Source organism: Manacus candei, unplaced genomic scaffold, assembly GCF_025592945.1.
Source record: "Manacus candei isolate 608988 ecotype Guabito, Panama unplaced genomic scaffold, ASM2559294v1 h1tg000017l, whole genome shotgun sequence".
Classification (NCBI taxonomy): domain Eukaryota; kingdom Metazoa; phylum Chordata; class Aves; order Passeriformes; family Pipridae; genus Manacus; species Manacus candei.
Genome location: NW_026138065.1, coordinates 10,340,451 through 10,367,214, shown reverse-complemented (window position 1 = coordinate 10,367,214; position 26,764 = coordinate 10,340,451). Strand labels below are relative to the sequence as shown.

The window sequence follows — 26,764 nt, the reverse complement described above, 5'->3', positions numbered from 1 at the left end:
TGGCTGTGCACCTAGAGGTGAATAAACTCTTGTGTACTCCTACATACTTTTCCTGTTTCTGCACTTATTAAGTCACTATTTGTAGCTCGACCCCTGGAAATGTTTTAGGCATGCGGCATGTCTGAAAACATCTGTCTCAAATCTCCTGGCACCCCAGCCCGAAGTGGTCAAACCTTGTGACGCAGCTGCCTGGACCCATTTTTTCTTCACAGTTTTTTGGCACTATTTTTCCACGAGGATTTTCATACTATAGACTGAGCTTTGTTGTCAGCCTTCGTTTAAGTAATAAATAGCTCAGAGAAAGGGTGAGGAAGTATCAGTGCTCTAAAATACTGAGATCAAACATAAAAAAGAGCATCTAGCCATTTTTTCATATACTTCCTCACAGTCATTTTAAAAACTTGAATGTAACAAAGACTGCACAAACACTAACTTTTAAATTAAGCTAATTAGAAGAATTTCTTGTTACAGAATTATATTTAAAACCAGATGTATTTGATTCTACATCTAACAGCTGAAGACAAAAAAGATATTAAAACTGCTCATTAGGAAATTAGGGAAAAGCACAGATTCCATTTGCAATTATTTAAAAAGAAAACTGTTTTTCCTCTGCACACTTCCTAATAAATTCAACAAGTTCTTGTAAATATATCATAGCATCTTTGTGGAAAAGATGCTATGAAACCTAACAATGCCAAGAAATGATGCAGAGAAAGAATCTCCTTCCTCATGTCATAAAAATAAAAAAGTTGCTGGATAGTTGCCTAACCTAGTTTATGAAATACCCTCTGGACAAACATTTTTTGAAAATCTCAAGAAAATTAAGAAAATCTTCCCACTTCAAAAGAATATAAAGACTTCTTATTTCTGGCTCTTCATAAACAAATAAATTAAAGCAATTGTGCCAAATGTTTTGTCTACAGTAAAGGCATTCCTCTATTTGAACAGCAGCTGTAGTACATATGTTCCTACCTTATTCTGCCTTAACAATGGTTAGAAAAAGCAGAGCCCAGACAGACACAGGAATAAAATATTTCAATTAAAGGTCTATATTGTGATTTTAGTGGATTTAGAAGATACCTTGGTTTCTTGCATGTTAAGCATTTCTTACAAAAATTAATATGTCTTTACCAATAAACAGATATAAGTGACTTGTGAACTGCTGAGGGTAGAACTTCTAAGCTTTGCTTTTGTTAAGCACAGCGTCACAAGCAATATCGCCATCTTTGTATTTTATTTGCAAAGTTTTATATATATATTTTCCAAGAAAAGAGTCCATTTTATATTTTATATTTTCAGATGTTTTCACAATATTTTTCCTTTAGGATGTGATCTAATTAAAAAAACATGGTTAGTTGAGTCACAAAAGTCAGTCCTGCCTACACTGTAGAAACCAGTATTGGGGGACCTAGACAAGTTTTCCAGCTTAGCTAAAAACAAAATTGGTTTTGTCAGTGCTGGAAGTGAAGAAAATGCAGAGCTCAATATGTGAGCAAATACTGAAACTGGATGGAGGTCACATGGTTTGTGTTGCCATGGCATTGGGGAGGAACGTTGAGGCCACGTGGTTTCATTCTTCTACCTGACACCCAGAAATGTTTTGTACAAACCACAAAGAATGGAAAGTTTGACCATAGTCCCACCCACAGCACTTTGCACAATAGTGGTTAATAAAGTATAAAAAGTATCCCAATTTTCTATCTAACTAGGGGATGACAATGCAACACGAAAATGCAGGTACAAATCAAGAGGTTAGTTGTCCCCACCCTCCCCAGAAGGGACATCTTTTGGTAAGCCTTGCATCCTCAGCTATGCTGAGTGCTGACACAGGATATTAAGCTTGTGATTGCAATGGTATTGTTCGTGCTATATATAGCTACTCTGAGGTTAACGCGTTTATCACTAGCAACCCAAAAGAACCATCTGCAAATGTTGCATTCAATAAATCGTACTGTTCATGAACCCAACTGGTTCTTTCAAATGTGACTGGATCTACAGTGCAAAAACTATTCATGCACCTGGTGTCCAGTCCACAGTTATGTTTTTTAAATAGTCAGTAAGTCAGTATAGATGAAACTAAACAATGACTTAATTCTCCTCTACAGTATTCCGTACTATGGTGTTGAGCACAGAGCTGCAGCAAATCTTGGGTATAATGTTCCTAACAACAACAACAACAACAAAAACTATCACAGTTTAGATTTTACCAGAAAAACCTGTAGCAAAAGTATTTTAATGGAAGAGATACCTTCGTATGAGACTCAATGGAAATTGTAAAGTTTGCCTTTCAATCCTTTCGGATGAGGAAATATTAGTATCTAAGTTTGAGAATAACAGCAGCTGAACTGTAGTTTCAAAAACACTGATCAGTATCTAAATATCTAAAGAATAACCACGAAAGAACACTTAAATGCAGCTTTTCAGGGAAGAAGTCTTAAAAAGAATATAGTGCAAGCCCTAGTCCCTACAAATATTCAATCATTATTTAGCAATGTTTTTCACAGAATATCCTGAGTTGGAAGGGACCCAAATGAAGACAGATTCCAACTCCTGGCCCTGCAAAGGATGACGCCAAGAATCACATCGTGTGCCTGAGAGGATTGTCCAAACACTTCCTGAACTCTGTCAGGTTTGGTACTGTGACCACTTTCCTGGGGAGCCTGTTTCGGTGCCCATCCACCCTCTGGGTGAAAAATTTCTTTCTAATATCCAACCTAAGCCTCCCCTGACACAGCTTCAAGCAATTCCCTCAGGTCCTGTCACTGGTTACCACAGAGAAGAAATCTCTATCTGCCCCTCCTCTTCCCCTCACAAGGAAGTTGTTGACTGCAATGAGGTGTGCCCTCAGACTCCTCTTCTCCAGGCTGAACAGACCAAATGACCTCAGCCACTGCTCACACAGCTTCCCCTCAAGGCTTTCACCACCTTTGTCACCCTCCTTTGGATGCTCTTTCATACTTTTATAGGCTTCTTATATTGTGGCACCCAAAACTGCATTGAAGAGCACTGGTCCTAGAATGGAGCTCTATAGAAATCCTGTTGCCAGCTTGACATAATCCCATTTACTATAACCCTTTGGGCCCAACCTGTCAGCCAGTTTTTCACCCATCACATGAGGTATGCTACTTATTTTGCTATAAAACACATTTAATTCTCAGATATTTCGGTTTTGGTAGTTGCAAAGAGACAGAAATAAGACAGCTTCATATTCTTTAGATGTGGGAAGATTTTCTTGATCTTTCTTAGATTTATGAAAACTCTAATGACACTTATTTTCTTCTCCTTGGCTAGCAGGCCACATCTTTTAACTTCAATTCTTCTGGAGACATTTAGGAAGGATACAAAGCCAATGATGGCCCCTGAAGTGAAAACTGACCAGTGTATGAGGTGGTGATGTTATTATCATTCTTCTCTGCCGTTGCACCTAAGTAGACAGTACTATCCTCACAAATTCTGTTTAGGGACCTTAACAGTGAGCTTAATACACCCAAATTCAAACTGAAAACAGACCACAAACCCTTTTCCTGAAAGGAAGCTTTTAGCAGAAACTGCAAGTTTAGACTCTTGGACTTCCTTGAACCTTCTCCCTTTCTTCCCTTCTGTATTTGGGTTTTTTTTCTCCCTCTTCTCCAAAGGGGAAAATTTTATTCTAAATGAGAAATTATATATTTCAATATCTCTTAGCCGATTTTGCAGTATTAATGTTAAAACCCACAATTTCGTGCTAGAAAAAGACCATTACTGCTATAGCCTTGACCTCTTGACTTCAGACTAGCTCATATTAAAGGACAGTGTAATTTTAGGGAAGCATACAGATTATTTTCCTCTTTAAACTCTTGAACCTTTACTGATGATGCCACTGTGACATAGACATGACAAAATGTGCAACTTAGATTATCTCAAATTCATTTCTGGAAAAAAAATGATGGTGCTACAGCAATGCACCTGGGATAATTTTTATATATATACATACATATATAAAGAGAGAGAGACAGAAATTTATCATAACTTCAAGACCAATTTTAAACATGTGGAAATGAAACACCTCACTATGCTCTTAAGTATAACACCAGACTGAAGAAATACAAAAATGAGAGCAGATAAATAAATGAGCCTAATGAAAGACTACAAAAGTAGAAGATACAAACATCAAATAAATGGCAAAGTTACCAAAAAAAATTGGTAGAACTGGAGATAAAGTCAGACTGCTGTTTTAATAAAGACAGGATAATCAAGATTATTAATACTGGATAAAGCTCCATTCCTGAGCTAGGCAGCAAACACACAATGAGGATACTCAGCCAACAGTGCCATCATCCTGCCTCATAGTCCAGGCTCACTTAAACTTAAGAACTCCATGATACATTTGTCAAAAGAGATCAGCGGAAGAATGTACCCATAATTTCCAAAATCTGTAAAATTCTTGAGCCAGATTAAAAAAAGAAAGATGTCTGGCTAAAGTGATGAGATTTTAGTCAAAAGTTGGCACCAATATATATGTGATTTTCTTTCCATCTCCTTAAGTCACTATGATATAATATCATGAACACAGCAAACTCCTGCTGTGATAAATTTATGATTTAGCAACAACTGCAGGAGAAATGGAAAATACAAGCAAAAGTATTTCTTCATAGAGTCCCTTCTGGCCCCACTGTCCATTATGATAAACTGATTTTTTTTTTCTGCATTAGCAGAAAAGGTGAATAAGTTAAGACAAGGCAGGTGGCAGGTTTTATGTCCAGGTGGTCACAATGGCTCACACAGCCGTGCCTGGATAGAGTTGCATAAGGGGAAGAATACCTCCTCAACCTCCTGGGTCCCTGTGTAATGCAACTCAGACTTGGTTTCTTTCTAGAAGAATTTCTATAAACACTTTTTTTCTTGGGTTTATGGCTGCCCTCACAGATCCAATATTCTGACAGCACTCAATAGCTGTAGTGGAGCTCAGATGATTTGTGGCATGCCCGTGTTTTGTGGGAAGACAACGGGCTAGCAACCCTAGTGAAAGCAGAACTGGTATTCAGTTAAAAAGATGACTACATAGGTCAAGTGGGGCAAAGAGAATAAAATATTTTAACGTCTCAAAAAATATTGATGTTAATGTGTGCATGATAGTTTTGTGCTCCACAGTGATGTAATCAAAATGATTCACAATAAAATTAAAAAACAAAACCAAAAACAAAACACAAGCAGTGGCTTCTACCAGCCAAGTACACAGTGTAGCTTACACATATATCTCCCATAATCCTTGAGCAAAAATTTCTGAAGCTACTTTAAGAGGGGTTATGGGTATTTGGTGAGGTTTTTTGGGGTTTTGGTTGCTGTTGTGGTTTGAGGGTTTATTTTAACACCTTCACTTATGACAAATATAAGGCAAATCCTTATCCTGAGGCAAATCTCCTGTGGAAACAGAACTACTAGAATTGCAGGCTTTCCATTAGTACCTCCAGGAGTGATATACACTACTCTCTTTTCACGACACCCTACTTCTGCACTGAATCCAGTATATTTTCATATGTTTATCTACACAAAGTCATCAGACCTGAAGATTCTATCTTAAAATTACATTCTCTTCCCAAAGAGTGTAGAGTATCTCAGGCTATTTCATGTTTTCAAATTATTACCATGATGCATGAGGAGAGCTTTGAAATTAAATCTTCTCAAATCAAAGCCAATTAGCTTTTAAGTTGCTAATAGATTCAACATTTTAAATTCTCAGATGACCAACACCCTCTTTTTTCTTAGTTAAATGCTGACAGGAAAAAAAAAGAAAAAGGAAAGAAGCAGAAGGAAATTACTCATTTCCTAAAACAGGTGTCTCCCAGTTATTTCACCAGTCCACCTGGCTTAGTCCTTACTACATATGCTTGTTCAGCCAAGATGAAAGATGACATTGTATAAAAATCAACCACGTAAGTAAAATAGTTAAGCTCTCAGAGTTTTTGTCAAATTACCTTTTTCCGCTTGTGACAATATATGAGGAAGTTCTGTCTTGACACCACTTAGTCATCAATTTGAAAGGAAATAAATAAAAACCTAGTTCCTGAAGATGAAAACAAGTTGAACTTAGGTATCATATATCTTAGGAATACCATCATCTGAAGATTTCTAATGCTAGAAGTTAAGAAGAAGGAAAAAAACCAAACAAACAGGAAAAAGAAAGCAAAAAAGAAAGATAGACACACTAGATTGACATACAGACCAGAGGCAGATCTTCCCTGAACTTCAGATTATACATTGAGATGACTACAGGCCTTGTGAGGCACAGAAAGGACTGAAAGAGACTGAGAGGTCATCCCTCATCTCTTCTTTTTCCCAATAAAACAGCAACATTAATCAAAAAATTTATCCAAACTATACTCAAACCCCTTCTATTATGCAGATTCCACAGCCTCCTTGAAGAATTTTTTCCAGTGCTCCAGCCTTTCTTATTTCAAAGATATTCCTTATAGCTAACCCACAATTCCCTTGTACCAATTCAAGCATACTATTGACCTGCTTTTTTTTTTTACAGCAAACTCTGACAATATTCCTCTGTGGATCAATTTCTAACATACTTGAAGACTGCTACCATCTCTCATTTTCTCCCTCAGTCTAATTTCACCAGACCAAAAACCATTTAAACTTTTTCCAGTGTAACAGGCCATATCTTCCCCAACACAATATAAGAAAGATATTAAGGTATCACTGTCCAAAGGAGGGCAACGAAGATGGTGAAGGGCCTTGAGGGGAAGCCGTATGAGGAGCGGCTGAGGTCACTTGGTCTGTTCAGCCTGGAGAAGAGGAGACTGAGGGGAGACCTCACTGCAGTCTACAACTTCCTTGTGAAGGGAAAAGGAGGGGCAGGCACTGATCTCTTCTCTGTGGTGACCAGTGACAGGACGTGAGGGAATTGCCTGAAGCTGTGTCAGGGGAGGTTTAGGTTAGATATGAGAGATTTTTCACCCAGAGGGTGGAAGGCATCGGAACAGGCTCCCCAGGAAAGTGGTCACAGTACCAAGCCTGACAAAGTTCAAGAAGCATTTGGATCATACTCACAGGCACACGGTGCGACTCTTAAGGATGGTCCCTTCCAACTCAGCATATTCTGTGATTGTCATCTCCATCCTGTGATTGCAGATCTCCATCCTTTTTGTTTTGCTTTTGATACCACTCATTTGGTCCTCATCTTCCTTTAAATACACTGTTCAAAACCACACTATACTGTAGCTGAAGTCTGATCAGTGTTGGGGAGAGCAGCAGAATTATGTAACACAGCTTTACATAAAATGCTTCTATTAGTATAACTTATTTTTCTCTCCAGCAGTGCACTACTCATACCTCATACTCAGAACCAATCTACAGACTCGGCCAAAGGGGCACAGATCTCCCAGATAACCTTCTGATTTGCTGATGCAGGTATCATCCCAGTAAAGCAAGTATGGAACTTTCCTTGCATGACCTTAGCAGGACTGAACTCAGCCTTTACTCTGCCCTGAGCATAGGAGTAAAACCTTCTGCATTCAAACCTCACCCATCTAAAAATCAGGCAGAATGTGAGCCTTATTCTTTCTGTAAGTCACAAGCAAAAACAAGTCTGAAAACTACATGGATTCAAAAAGGCCAGGCACAGCTAAGTAATTTGATATTTGGCTTCAATATATAATAAGCCACTCTTCCTGAAGGTAAGTATCTTGCTCTTTCCAGAAACTTTGTTACCTTACCCTTGTACACCTCACACCGAGTTCTCTTTTCACAACAACTGGGAGAAACTAGACATGTCAACGAAATTAAAAATAAGATGATCCAGTTTTATTTTGTCCAAGATCCAACACCTTCTCTAATGCTCAAAAGTACACCCCACACTCATCCAGTCAAACATTTTGAGCAAGATGACAGTACAACAAGTTGTATTTAATTTAACACATCTAGATACCTGTAGCAACACATTAGTGAAATGTAATTAATTTAGCATTCCTTCTAGTTTTTGTTACTTCTCTAACTCATATTTTTGTTGCATTTGTATAATCTTACAAGTATTTTATCAGATAATACAGCTTAACCTTTGACATTTGGTCACTTTTCAAATACTCAGTTCTACTGTCTCCATGCAAATCAAAAGGGTTTCCAAAAGAGCAAAACACAATTCAGCTACTTATTATGACAGTAACTGAACAGGGGTGTGCACAGATTTTTTTGTTGCCATTCTTATTGCCACTGTTACACTTCTTTATATACCTATTTCTGATTAGCCACGTCACTACATCTTTGCATCATTTTCTCCGTCTGTCTTGTTTAGATGCTCCTACCACAGTCTTCTCCCTCCAATCAGAACTGAGCTCTCAGACCTCCTGCTTCTCTTTGTGCTCTTGTTTCTTTGCCCTCTTTTTAATCCCTTCTTGCTTCTTCAGCATGCTTGAGACAGGAAAATAAATCATCCAGAAAATGTGATGCTTCAAGGGTATGGAAGAAGATAACTGAAAAGAGGATATTCGGAAAAGTCTTTTCCTTTCTGATTATCACAGGGATACAATCTCTTCCTTGCTCTCTGTCACAGAATAGAACAGAGAGAATTCTGCTGTCTTCCTTATCACCACCCCCACCACCCTTCAAACCACATTAAAGTATAGCAAAATCTAGGAGAGGCAAGTAACCCATTCTTCCATTCTCTTAATCTCAGTTTAAGATAGAGATAAATATTAACAGTGTACTGTTTGAAGTCATTTATTACAGCAACACTTGCTTCATTCAAGTAGGTTTCCTTCATTAATTTTGACAAACTCTCCTGTCTACAACACAGGTCTCCTGTGTTTTATGTGGATGGCTGTCACTTAAAAGTAGCAAAAGAGCACGTGCAGGCACAAGTGCCAGGATTGTTTAGAAAGACATTCATAATTCTGTTTACATGCCAGCAGAAATCCTTTGCTGATAAATTCTCTCACTGACACAGCCTTTCTAAGAACAGGTCAGAAGAATTCACAAAAATTACCATCATTTTTGTCCTGTGCAAATGCATAACATAAATAAGCATTGATTCAAAATCTGGGATCTTTGTCAGCAAGTTTCATGAATCACCTTTTGCCTTCCTTGCCCTTTTTACCACTACAAAGATTCTTTTTATGCAATTCTCAGGCAATGAACACCCTATCTTAAACTACAGTCATGCTCCATGTTTAAAGGATTGTTAAGAACTCTAATCAGTAGCTGTTAATGAGAAACATAACTATCATTTCCCTTCACATAGTTAAAAATGATCCAGAAAAAGGTACCAACCCAAATAAATTAGACACCGCAAAGGGGTTTGATGTCTGATGGAATGGCCTCAGCTCTATTCAACTGAACTTACTGGATGATAAATCTTTTAATCTGTTTTGTATTTATTTGATTTAAAGGTATCCACAAATGGATATTATGCTAAGGAGCTAATTTTAAGCCTCAAGTTATACAACTAATCAGTCCTAGGTCTCTTTTCCAAGGGACAAGAAAAGTTAATTGCATGGAGCAAGCAGCCTAACCAGCACACCGAGCAGAATGTGTACAAGCCATTAAACAGAAAATGCTGAGAACCTAAGACTGCTTAGTTCAAATCCATTTAGGGCTCAGACATATTTCTTTGAAGATCTGGGTGACTGGGTTCCAGACACCACTATGCTATAGCACTGCTTAGGGAGCTTAATCCTGCAGGAGAGTTCAGTTGACTGCCCCTCTAAGGATAGGCAGGCAGTCAAGTGCTTCAGCTGCAGCTTCAGGTATGAATTGCAAAATATTAGAACCCAAATAACTCATCTTTTTCAGAGTGAAGTACTTATCATGAAACAGAACTTCAAGCTCTTCAAGAGTCTCATGCTTGAGAGTTCACATCCATGCCTCAGGCTTGGGGCTGGATACAACTCCGGCTGTAAGGAAATCAGCACAGCATTCAGGTGTACAAGACTTTTTAGCCTCCATTCATGTTATTCAGCTTCCTAGGTACCTAAGCATATTTGGACCCAGAAGGCTTTCACTTGAAGGATATGGAAATAAAAGCCAAAATGCCACATTTAAACACAGACATACATCTAAGGCAGAAAGTCATTCTACGCAATCCTCATCTCAGCTGTAATGAAGCAGCAGTGACTTCACAGGCCACTACAAGCAACTTTTTGCTGGAAGCTACTGAAGGTGGTGAACATCTTTACACACAGACTTGCAGTCATACAGGAGCTTTATTATTACCAGCTAAATACAATGCCACTGTCCACTTTATCAAAGGGACTCTTTCAAGAAGGTCTGAATTCGGCCTTTATACACTGGGAATGAGAGTCATTCCCACTTGATCTCACTCATCTAAAATTATGCATTTTGCCTAAGGTAATTATTTAGGCTTCTTTCACAACAGTAATAGAAATAGTACACGACAGTATTACAAGTCTTAAGTTGGAAGAGTATTATTTCTTGAGAAAATAAATTCTTGAGACAGACAGTTTCCCCCTCCCAACACAAGCAACTCCCTTAAATGACAAAAAGAGTCTAAAGTGCAACAATCAATGTTTATAATTTCTGGGAAGAAAAGTGAATAAAAATTAAAGTAATATTACCTTTCTAAGTATATCCACTTAACATTCCATTTCCTGAAAGGAAACAACTGAAAAGCACTAAGGAAGTCAACAAACTGTAAACAGTGATAAAGGACAGGACGTCATGGAATTAAGTTATAAATGTACATAGCCACCTCTGCATGTTGAATCACCATTAAAATTCTTCTCTCTCAGTGCTGCATGAAACCAAGATCTTTTTTTCCCTTAATTTTCTGAAGAGGGAAAAAATGACAACAGAAATAAGGATGTCACTGATTTTGAAACCTCAGATTCACTGGAAAGTAAAGGACCTTCTTCTTGCAGTACTTTTTTTGTCAATATTTGTTCATTCTCTGTGGCATAGGTAACGGCACTGATGGAGAAGAGTACTTTTACATTTCCTGTGAAGAAAAACAGACTCAGCTACTTGCAACAATCAGAATCAGTTCTTGGTATCAAAGACTTGTATCACAGCAACTCTGGAGTTACCCCGGTTAAGGGACTTTTGTGTTTGTGTGGGTTCAATCAGTCTCTATATCCACCTAAATTAACACTTTTCAAACACGTCATAGAGGTTTTCCCCTATAGAATTTTCTGGAAAGTCTCCTCTTTTTTTTTCTTCTTGAGAAATTTTTGGGTTTGGAGCCAATTCTCTTTCATTGCAGCAGTTGAGATACATTTGTCTCAGTCTGTGTTTTCCCCCAGCTACAGCACACTTTGAACTGATTTTAATTCTGTTTGCCAGATCACCAATCTGGTTTTCCAACATTTTTCCTCATGGTGCTGTATATCAGTCTCTGTCTCCATGTTTTAAAGCATAGAGATGATAATTCATTTTTGGGTGAATGCAGCATTTAAAATAGTTTCTATGAAAGTACCAGCAGCCTTTGCCTGTCACACAAACATTCAATTGGTGAGTTCAGGGTCATAAAATCTTTTCAGAGTCCAAAGAGAAAAATACAGTAGTTTTTGGGGGATGCTGATTTACTGGCCTCCTCAATTGTGAGCCTTTCATGGCTACAAAAACAATCATGAAGACAGCTTAGAAAGGGTATTGTTAAAATGCTTACAGCTACAGTATATTGAATGAAACAGTTTGTATTTATACAGAGCTATTCTGATTCCAAAGCCTTCAAAGAACTCCATAGTCTTTCATAAATGCTAAATAAATGACATTCATTTGTTAAAGTTATTTTTTCAGAATCTGTCACTCTATTTTTGAAGCAAAAGCTAAGTAAATGTGCTGCTTGATTTGGTAGAGTTAGCTGCATTAGTGTGAATCTAGTTAAGCCACTTAATTTACATCTTGAGTTGAGTCTATTGTTTCTAAGTCCTGCTGGAATCAAAAGTAAACTTTAAATAGCTGTTATGAATTGCCATGCCATTCCATAGCAGGATGGGTAATGCTCTTAAATGGGAGAGAGGAAAAGGGTGCTTCACTGAACTTGTCTGGGTTTTGTTCTCAATAAAACCACAGTGCTGTTTGACCCCGATGCTGACAGCATCAAATTTTTTCCTTAAACTTTTTAGAATGTCCCTGAAAATTCCATCCTGACTCTTGAATAGGAGGAAAGGTTTTGAACACATGTGCAAATGTTTTGCATTTGAGAACACAAAACAAAAGAGTCCTGGACATTTCTACACCTACTATTTCTAACCCTATTTCCTTGTATTTTTTTATGTACAGCTTTAGTAGCAAGACATGAATGTCAGTTGCCATAAGTGACTGAAGTGAATTTGACTCTGCATTCCCTCCAAATATACTATGTTGTGATTTTTCAGTTATTCCTTCTTGTTAGCCTTCTAACTTTTTACTCACCTTATTCTGCTGGGCTATATCTTGTTCAGAGTAAAGCTTTAACACCCTCCCTTACCTCCAAATTTTCCAAAACTTTGTTAGGAAAGTTACCACTGTTTAACTCTAACATCCATAAATCCATTGATAAGCAAAAGTTACAAGGATCATGATGCAGTGCTCTGGTTAAGACGAGCCAGTGAGAGAATGATTTTGCTGTTTATGCAGAGTGGTTCCACAAACAAATATCAAAAGGAGGGTGGAAAGAATATCTGACCCAGTGAAGACCAGAGGGAGACTTTCCTCTAAAGTCAACTCTGAACTCGGGTAGAATGTCAAATCATACAGATGCATTTATGGAACAAATGTTGTATCTCTGTGTGCACTTTTTTAAACAGAAAAACATGTATGTCTTTCACAGCTGTTTACCCATACTTCCTGCTGGGGAAACACTATCATCATGAAGCAAGTGTCACTTAATGAAGTCAGAATGGTGCAATTCCACAGAAATAGCTTAAATTGGAATTTCAAAGTGACACCTGTTTTTGCTCAAGTCAACCTATAAAGTCATCGCTGAAACCAGCTTGTGCAAATTATGAATGAGCTTAAAGAAGAGTTTCTCTAAGTTATCAGTTCATTATGCTTCCAGTAGTAGGAAAGCCACTGTTACGCCAAACTCCTAACAGGGTATTCCACATCACAACTATAAGTGCTGGGACATTTTCTTCCACATTAATCTTATTTCATGTAAATAAACACATGTAAAATTATGTTGTAAAATATGAGGCAATATAACATATCCACAGTCAGAAGAGTTACATGACTTTCATGCTGTTTCAGCTTCATCTTTACACAGGAATTCAAGTGTTGCCCACAGAATCACATGCAGATCCTAGAAGACCAATATCCATACAGGCATACTAGTCCAACCTCCAGTTGGACCACACAACTAAGTCACAGTAGGGTGCTGCAAGCCTATCTAACCTGTACTACTTAAATTCAAGACATATTTTCACTGACTACCTAAAATGGAGGCAAGTCTTCTTAATGCATTTTATAAGAAATTTTGGTGAAGACCAAAAAAACTCCACCTACTTAAAAGAAGGGAAAAAAGTCTGCCATAGTATTTAATTTTATAAACTTAACACACAACTTCAATTGCAAAATTCACATACTTGTCATATTGTCTTCCTGAACAGAGAGATTAGTCTCATTTATCTTCTTATCCTCCCTTCTTCCTTGGTATAACTTTGTTATATAAACACATGCTTTATTTACTTCACATGATAACATTCCAGTTTGGGAAAGCATTTTATAGCTACTCTTGAGTTTTTCTTCTGCTTTTAGTATATTCTGTGGTCACCTCAGGCACTAATTAATATATTTTCTTGACATGTCTCTAAGACAGAGAAGTGGTGGCATCATCATTGTACTGATGGGGAACTGTAGCCTGGTGTACAAAGTTGTCCTACATATGTAGGCAACTGATTTCAGAAGCAGAAATTTCACTTTTTTCAGCTTGATGGGGAAAATGCACAATGCCACTAAAAACTAGCCCTCAACCATCTCTGGCTGGAAAATGAAACCTGTATTTCAGTGCATTTTCTGAAGAATCACTTAGCACCAGAAGTGGATAGAGTAAAAATGAGAACTTCCTAGCCTCTTACCACTGTAATGAATGATTCTCACAAAAACTACGTTGAAAGGAATTCCAGAAAGAGTATGTTAAGTTTAGAATTTGTTTATTTTCATATACTTATACATTTTAGACCAATAGAAACAGCACAGAATTCTTTCACTAATTTTCTTCAGCATTGCCTTTATAAAGCTAGGGAGATAAACACTGATATTTAGAGGATCCATGCTCAGCTAACTAGTGATTACTATTTAATAGTGTCATTAAGAGAGTAGTTGGAAATGTCTGAGGTAGACATACCTGAATTACTAAAAACATCTTCCTCCTGTTTTATAGGCTACTAGGTTGCAAATAGAATTTTGCAGTTGAAATTTCAGCGCTGCTGCCATTGCTACCGTTACAGAATTTTTAGCTCTGAGGTTCTAAATATTTAGGCAGATTATAGGTCTAGTGTGATAGTATGTAGTTTTAAGCAAGTAATGCATCTCTTGAGAATTACTCGGTTCATGGTGAGCTTATAAAAGACATATATTGGCTTATAAGACTTATATTTGGCTGGCCTCACCTACATATTAAGGTATTCTTGATATTTACATTACAAATGTTGAGATACACATGATGGATGGATGGATCAGTTTTTATTTGCTGATCATATCAATTCCACTACCAGCTTATTTTTATCACTATATATTCAGTCTTCCTGCTGGCACAAAACCACGTTTATAGTTTCTCTGCAACTGTCAGCCTATTCAACATGAACAATTTTTGTTTGTTTGAGAAGGCTCTGAACTTCCAAAGCCTTATCCTTAAGTATTTGCTAATTCAACACAAAGATATTTGATGATTAATTTGCAGTAACTTAAATATAACAGCGTAATGACTAAATAGAATTGGATCAATGCTTTAGAGTGTAATATCTTTAACAGATTATTTAGAAGTATGCAAGCAAAATAGCATTTCAGGTCTAAAAACAAGCACTTTATATACACCACCACACTTATGGGTAATGATTTTTCTCTCCTTCTATACTGAATGTAGTATGAGCCCTTTGAAAAACACAATATACGGCCATATAAATTAAACTGCATTACAATACAAGGCATAAGGAGATAAAACTAATTATGGCATAAAACTGTGACCCTTCTGAAAATTTGAATGAGTCAGTGAACTCAAAACAATGTTTAAGATTTTTAACATTATTTCCAAGGTGGGGCTTTGTTTTGTTTTTACAAAACAAGACTTCTTAAAAATCACTATGAACAATTTTAACAGTCTCACCTAGTAGGCACAACGAATCAGAATTTCAAATTTAGCAGTAAGAAATTAAAATTTTTATGTAAGCTTTATGAGTCCTTATGCTAGCTAGTCTTTAGAGATGGCTTGTATTCCACAGGACAAAAGTTCAAAATGCTTGATAGTAGAAATGGCTACTGGCAGGTAACTTGATTTCACATCCCAGGGTAACTTTAAATCCTATTATTGTAACCCAAATGGCTTACTGAATTTTCAAGCTCTGCAGATGTGATATATAACTTTACAGTAAAATTCAGCTTAAAAGCCAAAAAAGAACAGAATATTTGCTGTCTTTAATAAGACTACTATACTGCATGTTCTGAACATTATCAGAGAAGGGAAACTGCTCATAAATACATCAGAGTAAACATTATGGGAGGAACCTTAAGATAATTTTTATTGAAAAATGTTTCAAGTAACTAATCTTCAACATTTTTTACCCAAAAGTTGATCTTACAACACTACTGTGGAGCATTCAAACATGACTGACTTTCTGTGAATGAGGAGACGCTCAGAAGCACCTACTCAGGCTTGGCAGTTTTCCTCCCAGTCTACTAGTACCCCACATCTCATTTGCCTCTGCCAGGACAGACCTGTTGGTAAAGATAACTCAAGACTGACACTTTTTCCAGTTTCAAGACTATCTATTTCATATCACTAGATTGAAATAACCTAAAGAAGTCCAGAAAAATCACAAATACCAATTGCAGCTACGGCATACATCTTTCACAGATGCCAATCTCTGTCACAGTTTTAATACTTAACAGTAAAATGCATAGAAATGTTCAGGAAAAAAAAATAACAGAATGATTGCTTTGCACTCCATGTTAGTTGATAACTATGAACTCTTGGGCAATACCACCAAATATTACCTGGTTACTAATTTTTCTCTTCTCTGAAAAAAAATTATTTAATAATAGCATAAAAAAAATTGTGAAGCATTCAGTACAAACTTTTTGGCTTTCACTTTTTTAGTACAATTATTACATTTTCCCCCTCTTCCTTTTCAAGTATTTCCACATTGTCATTACCAATTCCATTGCTCAATGAAATAAGAGGCTCTGCCATTAAACAAGATTATACATTTATGAGCAGTGACAAAACACCATGAGATAATCAGCCACTCATAAATTAACTAGATAATGTCAACTGTGACATAAGTATGAACTAATTCACAGAGCTCATCTCTCTGTTCAAGACAGGACTAGGAACTGCATATTGGTGGTTATCACAGAACACCTGACATGAAGTTTTACATCCTAATCTTACCTCACTGAATTAATTTAAACATCCCTAACACTAAAATACTGACAGTTGAAGTTAACATTCACTTCTTAGCAAAACAAGTAATCTTCTATTCTTAGAGTTTATTCCAGCACTCCAGAAACCAGAAGCCACCCTAAATAGATATAGCTGGCCAAGTTCTAAGTCTCCTGATCAGGTTAGGAATATACAATGTTAAACTCTAATAACACAGCTCAGAGTGCCCTCTGGACTACTAGATATCCAAACTGCTTCATCAGAAGCTGGCATCACTGACTTGCACCTCACGGATGTAGAAGTGGGGGCAAAACAGGTAATACGACCTTTTTAGGTTGCTGAAGAGCCCAGTATCAGAAATTTCAACACTATCTAAATATCCTTTCACCTAGCCCTGCATTTTTCCTCTAAGTCAATGCTTAAGTCATGGTTGATTTTATCAGGCCCTAAAATCTCTTTTAACTACCTGTCCTCTGGTTGTTTTAGGAGTCATAAGCTTTTCAGTAAGCGTAGAATGTTTTACTAAAGCATTGCTCACTGAGGGGTTTCTTAGAATTTGACAAAAAATACTCTTTTTCTTTAGCTCCTGGTTTTCCTTCTCCTAGTCATGTCCCTCAGAATACTGTAATTAACAGTGGGGCTCAAGTAAGCTAGAAAAAGGTGGAAGCACTGGCTCTTTTGTCAAACAGCTGGATGGAGTTATCTCCTTATGCTACTACAGAGGAAAAAAAACCCTCACAGAACCTATTAATTTAGTGGCAGCCTGGTACTTGCAATTAACACTGAGTGTATCTAAGGTAGACTAAATCAAACAGCCTGAAAAATGGGGGCAAAAGGGAAGAATTTTTTGGCCAGAATCCAACCAGGAACAGTCACTTCAAATACTGGAGTACTATACAAGCTGGAATTTGTAAACTCTGAGTAGCAAGAGTCAGAAGTGAGGAACACAATTCAATCCCAGTGGCCACTAATATTTTTTTAAGGAAAATTGCTGCTAATTGGAAGAAAAGCAATATTGTCTTAATTGCAAAAGGGACTACTAGTTCACATTGACAGTGTGATTAAATATCTTTCTGATGCTTCTGAAAAAGGGAGGTAGTGCTTTGCATGAAGCATACTTCACCAGTCTGAAAATGTTAATTGAAAGACCTCCAGCTGCCCACTGTTCTTCTCATTAGAGCCAATATTCTCATTTACCATCTATGAACTTACACCTGAGAAAAAGGAAGCAGGGAGTTGTATTTCAGTATAAATGGACAGAGCATAAAGATGTGCAACACAGAAATGCAAAGATACACAAAGAAATTCTATTTAAAGATTTAGAAGTAAAGGTTCTTCCCTAAAACCTCAGCAGACCATAATTCTCTGGGCTACAGCAGAGGAAATCTGTCAGGAGACTGCAAGTACCTTAAGGTCTCAATGTTAATCAGTCCACTATTTAACTGCAGGAACTTTTCTTCAAATCAAGCCAGCAGACGCTCTGTAATACCTAACCCATAATTCATCAAGCTCTTCATCTTCTAAGCCAAAAATTGTCCTCAAGCTCCCCACACAATGGGGCATGAGCCAAGGCCACAAGCTGGGCACCTACACAATCCTTTTTTAATAAATATGAAGCAGAAACTCTCATGCAGCCTCCATACTGTGCAGAAGTTCATAAACACATAATAAATTAAATATAGAGAAAAATAGTCACCAATGAGACCACAATCCTGGACTCCAGCTTTCCAAAAAGGGTATCCATCATACTGACAGTGAATACACTCATAGTTATGCCTATTCTAGCAAAGTGTTCACAAAGCACCTTTTATCTGAAGGAAAAACTATCAACTAGAAATAGCATGATGAAATTCCAGCTGTGAATCCAGGAAATCTGTTTTGCTTCTCCACAAAATGCAGAATGTTGGAGCATTTGCTAATCTAAGAATTCTCATGTATAATTCTTTTAACCTTTCTCTGTCTTGAAGCGTTAGCACAGAAAATTTCGAAATCTTAAAAATTGGGGTGAGGGCTTTGTGGGAGGAAAGAAGGGAGTATGCTTTCTGTAGCTGTACTCACATCGAAAAGATGACGCAGGTTGATCCTGGCCCAGTCTCAGTGGTAATGAGCCCTCGGTGGACTGTTCTCCTGCAATCACTTTTTTTACTGGATAATATTTGGGTTTAATCACATATTCCTGTGTTTGGCCATGATGAAGATTCATCATCAGTGTCTGAGACGAAAGGGGTATCATCCTGTTTTGGAAAAAGATAGAAAAGACAGAATTATGTAAGAATTAATAAATTAGACATAGAAACTACTGGTAAAAAAACTGAAGACAAATTCATCGGTACTCCAAATTCTCAAAATACAGTTTGTGAAAGTTACTAGCTTCCAAGTAAGTACCTGATTTTCTATACACTTTGCATTCATCATCTTGTCAGCTCAACAAACACCTAACAAATAAAGACTACAGGGATTATATCACTTCCTTTTTTTACATGGCAAGAGAAATATCATGAACAGCTCAGCAAAAATGAAGGAATAGGATAAAGCCCTGCTCAAAAACATGAGTTGCAGCTCAACTTCATTAACACACAGAGCAGCAGTGCATTCAAACCTTTCTTAATTTCTTACAACTGTCAATTCACCCAGGTATATTGAGTAGAACCTAAACCCAGTTGACTTTCTCCCTCTGTTCCCAGAAACCCTAAGCACTGCTCCTCTTCCCCTTCTTCAGCCTGTGTCCCATGTCATCACATCTATCTGTTTCCCAATCACATTACTTTCCCCATCCACTTTCTCTGCCTGCACTATTGAACATCTCTGACAAATGTCCCATAATCACACAGCTTCCCTTAATGGTAAAACTATTTCCTCCTTCCTGTTAAACAAGATGATTCCTTTGAGCTCACAGATTCCCTCGCTGCCAATCCCAGTTCCTTACGCATATTGTTAGATTCCTATGACCTCAGCTTCTCACTGCACAAGGCCTTGCCAACTTCCAGTAACAATTCCCTTCTCTCCCCATCAAAAACCCCATGGTTATTTAGCCACCCTTAGCAGTAGGAATCACTTCTTCACTAACAAACCGGCCTTCACTCTTCCACAGTGCTACCCAGTAATAAATAAGGCAGCAGACTGGGTAGCTCTTAGCACATGCAATGAAACTGCAAGCTACTTTGGGCCCTGGACAGTGCAGAATCCCACTGCCTAGCAAGTAATAGCACACTTTCAAGTAGCAAACCTATTAACAGCATGCCTTTGAGAAGTCATAGCTAGTGTAGATCAGATTGTAAAGACACACGTTACTCAAAGAGTAGTATCAATTACTAACCTAGTAAGAGTGGCTATTAGGACTACATCGTCCTTTGCTCAAAAGAAGGCACAAAGAGTGGAATGGTGTAAGCCTCCCTCACTTTATTCTCTGAGGGTCTGTAATTAGTTTGGTCTCCAAAAACAGAAAAATGGGAAAGCTATGGGATTTGTAACAACTATCCCTCAGATCCACAGTTCTGCAGGGTAAACAACTGTCCTCTGAGAGTAACTCATGAGCCCTATATCATACAGGACAGCTGAGCAGCACTTCCCCACAGCAGTGAGACTGCTGAGTTTCAGCTAAGTTAGATGACTACTGCATTGTTTTCCAACATGTGGAGCCTGAGCCAGCCCTTATCTCCCAAGCAATGCCTAGTTCCTTGGTCATGTTATTCAAGATGCTTAGTAACTGCTGTAGCAAATGGATTTGTGGTTAGAAAAAACAATGGGGTTTTGTCCTACAAAAGATGTTCTTATTAACTTGGATCAGTTTGAGAAAAAGAGTATTCATTAACAGTGACATTCTATGACTCCTAAGTAGAACAGAAACACAACTGCTCAGACTGTCTCCAAGTCAATTTTTTTTTTAATACAGTACTTACACAGCCTCATTACATTCAGTAAAACTTCTTTCCCCAGACCAAGAAAGAGTACTGTCCTTTCTATGTTGTCTTGAGGTTTCCTACCAACAGATTGAAGAGAGGCTTAAGGGACCTTGGAGGTCAGGCTCAGAATTCAAAACAGTCTGCTAAGAAGTATCACCAGGAAGCCCTCAGTCTGAGATAAAGCTGAAATTGCTGCCTTCAGTACTGCTTACCAATGAATTTCATTTCTTTAAAGAGTCAATGCAATCATTCCAACACAACCTGTTTTATCTAACAGACATCATCTGATGCCTAGGTTGAAGGACATCCATTTCTGTTCTTGGATGTGCATGTCTATACTGAATGTATAAGCAGGCCTTGACAACAGAGCTCAAAATACTAGACAAAGATTCTGCCATTTAAGTGGATGAATGTTTTTTGTTAAGGCTATAACATGTTGTAAAGCATTAGAGAGTCCTGGAATGGTTAAGGTTGGAAGGAACCACTGGTGGGGTCAATTGGTCCAACCTCACTACTCCAGCAGGGCCTTCCAATCATTCCTGATTAGCAGTCGCCTAATCATCTTTGTCTCCCTTCACTGGACCTGCTCCAGGAGCTTTGAGTCTTTGTTGTACTGAGGAGCTCAGAACTGGATACAGTACCCCAGATGGGGCTTCGCTACAGCTGAAAAGAGGTCCAGGATCACCTCTCTCAACCTGCTTGCAATGCTTTTCCTAAATGCACTCCATGATACCATTGGCCTTCTTGTCCATAAGGGCACACTGCTGGCTCATGGACAGCTTGTGGTCCATCCTTCTCCACAGAGCTGCTTTCCACCAGGTCAGCCCCCAGCCTGTACTGGTGCAGGGGGTTTTATTCTTCCCCAGATACAGGACCCTGATTTGCCTTAGCTGAACTTCAGACAGTTGTTCTCTGCCCATCCCTCCAACCTGCCAGGATCCTTCTGCACAGCACTCCAGGGTATTGGCCACTCCTCCCAGTTTCATGTCGCCAGTGAATTTGCTGAAGAGGCATCTACCCCTTCATTCAAGTCACCGATGTGAACAATAGTGGACCCAGTATCAATCCTTGTTGGATACCACTAGTGACAGGCCACTAGTGACAACCAAACCCTGTGCCACTGACAATGACCCTCTGGGATCTGCCATTCAGCCAGCTCTCAATCCACCTCACTGTCCACTCAACCCAGTCCACACTTCCCAAGTTTGCCTATGAGGATGCTGTGAGAGACAGTGTCAAAAGCCTTGCTGAAGTCCAGGTAGACAATATTCCCTCCTCTCCCCTCATCCATTCAGGAAGCTTTGTGATTGTAGAAGACAATCAAGTTGGTCAAGCATGATTTACCTTTAGTGAATCCATGCCAACTACTCCTGATCACCTTCTTGTCTTCCATATGCTTAAAGATGGACTCCAGAATGAGGCACTTATTTACCTTTCCAGAGATTAGGGTGAGTTTGACTAGCCAGTTGTTCCCTGGGTGCTCCTTTTTTGCCCTTTTTGAAGACCGCGGTGACATTTGTTCTCCTCTAGTCCTCAAGCACCTCTCCTGACTGCCATGACCTTACAAAGTTGATCATGAGTGGCCTAGTTATGGTGTCTGCCATCTCCCTCAGTACTCCTGTAGATGCATCCCATCACGGCTCACAGACTTGCAAATATTAAGTTTGCCTAGTTGATCTCTAACCCAATCCTCCCTGACCAAGCAAAAGTCTTCTTTCCACCATCCCCTTTCCCTGGTCCCCTGGGTCAGAGATTGCTGAGGGCTGGTCTTCTTAGTGAAGACTGATGGACAAAAGGTGTTCAATAACTCTGCGTTCTCTGCATCCTCTCTCACCAGAGTCCCTGCTCCATTCAGAAACAGGCCCACATTTTCCTTAGTTTTCCTTTTGTTATTGATGCATTTGAAGAAAGCTTTCTTGCTGTACTTGATATCCTTGGTCAGATTTTTAATTCCAGATGGGCCTTGGCCTTCCTTGTTGCATTTCTGCATACTCTGACATCTCTATATTTGTTATAAGTGGTCTGTCCCTGCTTCCTGTGAATCTCCTGCTTGTCCCTGAATATTGATAGGAGCTCCTTGTTCATCCACACAGGTCTCTTGCCCCCTTTGCTCAATTTCTTGCTCATCAGTATGCACCAGTTTTGAGCCTGGAGCAAGTAGTGCTTAACTACTGACTACCTCTCTTGGATCCTTCTTCCCTGCAGGCACAGTCCCACGAGATTCGTCAAAGATGGTCCCTTGAAGAGGCTAAAGTTAACTTTGCTGAAGACCAGGGTTGCAAACTTAATTGATGCCCTGCTTCATTCATGCAAGATACTGAACTCCACAGTCTCATGGTCACTGTAGCAAAGGCTGCCCCAAACTCCACATGTTCAAAAAGGCCTTCCTTGATTGTTAGTATAAGGTTCTTTTACTTCTATTATCACCATTTATATTGCCACATATCCAGTTACACTGTCAACCTACAGTAAATTCTATCACTAAACTTGAAATTGTAATAAAATTCAAAAAAATAATTTAAAAACGCAACAACACACCATGCCACTCCAAAACTGTGAATGCCATATGTTGGATGCTGAAAGTTTAACCACCAGAATTTCCAAGAGTTGCCTCTTCCTTCCTTCTCAGGTATTGTAATTTTCTTCCATAATTTAGTTTGCATTAAATACTAATGTTAATGAATTACTGTTAAAATAGTAAAAAAGTAAGTTTGTTTTGCAGTAGAATGGCTTACTCAGTAGAACACAGGAAAGCTGTAATCTTTACTCTAGAAACTCCAGTTCTTTAAAAGAAAACACCTTCATGTGATGAGAATTGTTAATCCTCATTTCAATATAGACTAAATCACTTATTCTTGAATCAAGGTATATGCTTACAATAGTCACATAAAACCAAAGTTAAGACTTGTCTAGACCCTTTTTCTTGCACATTTATGCTCAGTTTTGATGATTTCGATGTATAACTACCAAAGATCCCAAGTACCGGTACACACAAGAACACTACAAATGTTTAGATTGCCAGTATCGGGCATCCGCTGTGACTGTGCATGTCAGCTAATTGGCAGCAGGGTTTTGCCAGGCATCAGACCAGCTTGACTGGTCTTGCTCACCAGAAGTGCAGTTCCAGTAGGAGCTGACATGCTCAAACATCAAAACATTAGCGAGATACTTCTGTTCTGGCTGTTCTTTTGATATTCAGATTCTTCGCAACATAATCTAGTTCTTAGAGATGTCAGCCCACAATCCAAAGGATACTGCATACCTGAGATGCTGCATCTTCCACTAGAGTCAAGGATACTCCTCTAATTACACCATGGGAGCAGTATGAGATCAGTCACATAGCTTTTCAAGGACTTTGGTATAGTTGCTAATAAAAGACATGGATTTTTTTTCTTCCTATATCATGAGGTCCTTCAGTGCTGCAGGACCTCAAAGATATGAATTCTACTGGGCTCATTGGCCAAGGGCCCTGGCACAAAACAGAGCCAAGCCTGCTACTATGCTCAGATTCATTTAGCTGTCCCAAGGCAAACGGCTCATGCAGATTATCCTATGTTCAGAGTACACCAGGGTAGCAACACTAGGCACTGAATGGAGTGTTCTCATTTATTCCTAGTGTTGGAATAGCCAAATAAATAAGTAGCAGAATAGACTAATTTCCTCAACACTGCTCAAGATTCAAGGCCTCTAAGAATAGCCAGTGTCCTCTTGCTACCACAGTCCACAAGAGTATGCTCAAAGTAGGTCACAGACACTCTAAACCAGGTTTTAATTATTTAAAACAAAGAAATTAAAGGCATATTCGTCAACTCATGGCGATTCTACTTAACGTTAAAAGATAAATAGCTCTCATCTACTAATAACAACCGTCATGAGCATGAAGGTATTTCATGGCTTCCCAATTTCAGCATGTTGCTTATTGCACATTTGAACACTACACAACTCAATGGAACCCCTGGGCATTCTTGAAATACAAAATATTCAAGCACTACCAAAGCTTCCAGTAACACTAGCCAGAAAGATGCAAGCAACAGTTCCAATCTTTAACTTTTTAATGCAATGGACGAGACTAAACAAGATTTTTGCATTACACAGGTTGATCTGGTAGTTTTTAATTAGACAGTCAAAACTGATATTAACTTAATAAACATGATGAAAACTTTCTATTCCTGAAGTGTACATTAGGCAGACAAGTGTCTAGCTGCATCTTGAACAAACAACCAAGGTGATAAATACTAATAAAGTTACAAGAGCACTATAGAGGGAGAAGAAACATTTGCAGATATCATGTGAAAGAAAGCTCTCTTGCTTGATCAAAGTGAGCAAGGAATGTGATCTATTAGAGTAACTCTGGCAAGAAGAAATGAGACCAGCAAGATTTGACATGAGAAGTACTGTGTAGACTCAGATGAGCCTCATTCAGGCTACTTTATTTACTGTAAGTCTGATGGTCCCATGCTTAGCTCGTAGTTAGCAACACAAAAAAAATAGGAATTGCTAACACTGTTGTTTCATGCGTACAAATGAATACATTCTTCACTACCTCCTCTCTAAGTCACAATGAAAAGTCAAAAGGAGAAGAAAATCAGCATTTTCTAAAACTATGAGATAGTAAGGAAAATATACAGGCCAGTTCAAAAGGCATGAAAATAGAACTAAATCCCCCCACGCACACCCTGTAAGTTATTAAAATTCAGTTGCTGGCTCAGCCTGACCTTTGCCAGCTGTTTCCTCCTTCCACTGCTTCTCTGATATATATTTTTTTAAGATAGATGAAAAAGTTTAACTTCCCTGTTGATGATGAACAGATGGGATTTCTTCAAAGCCTTTTACATTATCATACCTAACATTAATCAAGTATGGCCTATTTCATAAGGTCTTACCAGTTACAAGAGATGAAAGAGAAGAAGTGTTCAGCTCTTCTTTCTTCATTGCAAAAATTCTGCACAAAATTGATTTTATGTACAAATATGTATTTTTAATGCATACTTAAAAGTCCTGTCCCTGAAATATGGTGCAAACCCTGCAAAACAACCATGGATATCTGCCTACCCTAAAACAACTAGTGTTGCATTCATATCTTAATTATAAAAGTGCGTTGACTTTTTACTTTTGCAATACATTATCCCCCAGAAAAATTTTGCAAAGATATGGTTTGGATATGACTAATTTGATGTTTGGATGTGACTAATTTGTTTTAAAACAATACCTTTAAGTTATTAATTCTTATTTTTTTTACCCTTTTAAAGGATTAGAATGTTATTTACAGTATAAACAAGATCTTTTTTGATCATCATCAAGTTGATTTGGTTTGTAAATTAGGTAATACCACAAGTACAACAAATCCTAATAAAGATATTTAACGTACAACAAGGTAAAGGGTACACAGGAAATCAAAATTGTTTATAAAGGTACACACAGAAATGTGAAAGAAACTTTTATACACAAGTACCAGTTTTACCCATCTTATATACAATTTCTGTGGTAAAAGCCTTGTCCAAGACACTTTCAGGGATCATATAACTCCTAAGTGTTCACTAATAAAGCTAGCCCTGTATTTCCAGACTCAACTGAATTACTCATTGGTCACAATTCTTTTGCCAGCATAAGTTGGTCTAGTAACTAAACAAAAGCTTTGTGACAAAACACCGAAAACTTAGCACAACATTGATATATTCCACGTTTCACATAACACAGAAACTGAAAGAGCAGATTACAAATACTCTTCCAGGTTTCTAAAGTTGTACACTGAGTCTTCCAGAATCACAAGCAATGCTTCATTTCCTAGATGTCAAAAAGCAGAAAGAGGTCTTAAGGTAAAGAAATATATCTTCTGGTTACATATTCATATACAAAGCAAAAATACAGATGCTCAGTCACACAACCTGAAGGAAGCTACAGTTCTTGCAAGTTATGCAACAGTAAGCAAGCATTCCTCATATAACAGAGCATTCAAAGATGAAATTTGAAGAATATTAAACTATAAATAGTAATTCTCTCTGTGGGAAAAAAGGAAAGCTTGCCTAGTACATCTTTTCCTTAGAATGAATACAGAAAGTTTGTTCCACCCCGCTCCTTAGTGACATCAAGATACGAGTGATGTAAATTAAAAAAAAAAAAAAAAATCTTCTTAGAGTATTAAGTCTTAAGTATCCTCAAAGTAAACAAACACTAAAGGAAACAGTATGCATAAAGGCTAGAAAAATCTGATATGAAACAATGATGAACACAAAACAGCCATGAGTCTGTAAGTCTCACAGTAACAGCAATTCACAAACTTCCCTTTTCACCATGAACCAAACGAACAACTGGGAGCTACAAATTATTCATTATCTCATGCACA

At 38.0% G+C, this 26,764-nt stretch overlaps 1 protein-coding gene across 11 annotated transcripts in view; it reads right to left on the bottom strand.

The window, feature by feature from the left end:
• Window positions 1-26,764, bottom strand: part of LTBP1 (latent transforming growth factor beta binding protein 1) — a 191,471-nt gene that overhangs the window by 125,520 nt on the left and 39,187 nt on the right. For 10 of the 11 annotated variants that reach the window (XM_051783021.1, XM_051783026.1, XM_051783025.1 and 7 more), the window contains one exon: window positions 18,578-18,753. In XM_051783021.1, the coding sequence (XP_051638981.1) occupies window positions 18,578-18,753 (176 nt within the window). Of the gene's footprint in view, window positions 1-10,556; window positions 10,584-18,577; window positions 18,754-26,764 lie in introns of those variants that run through there. The other variant, XM_051783034.1, reaches the window with a different exon arrangement.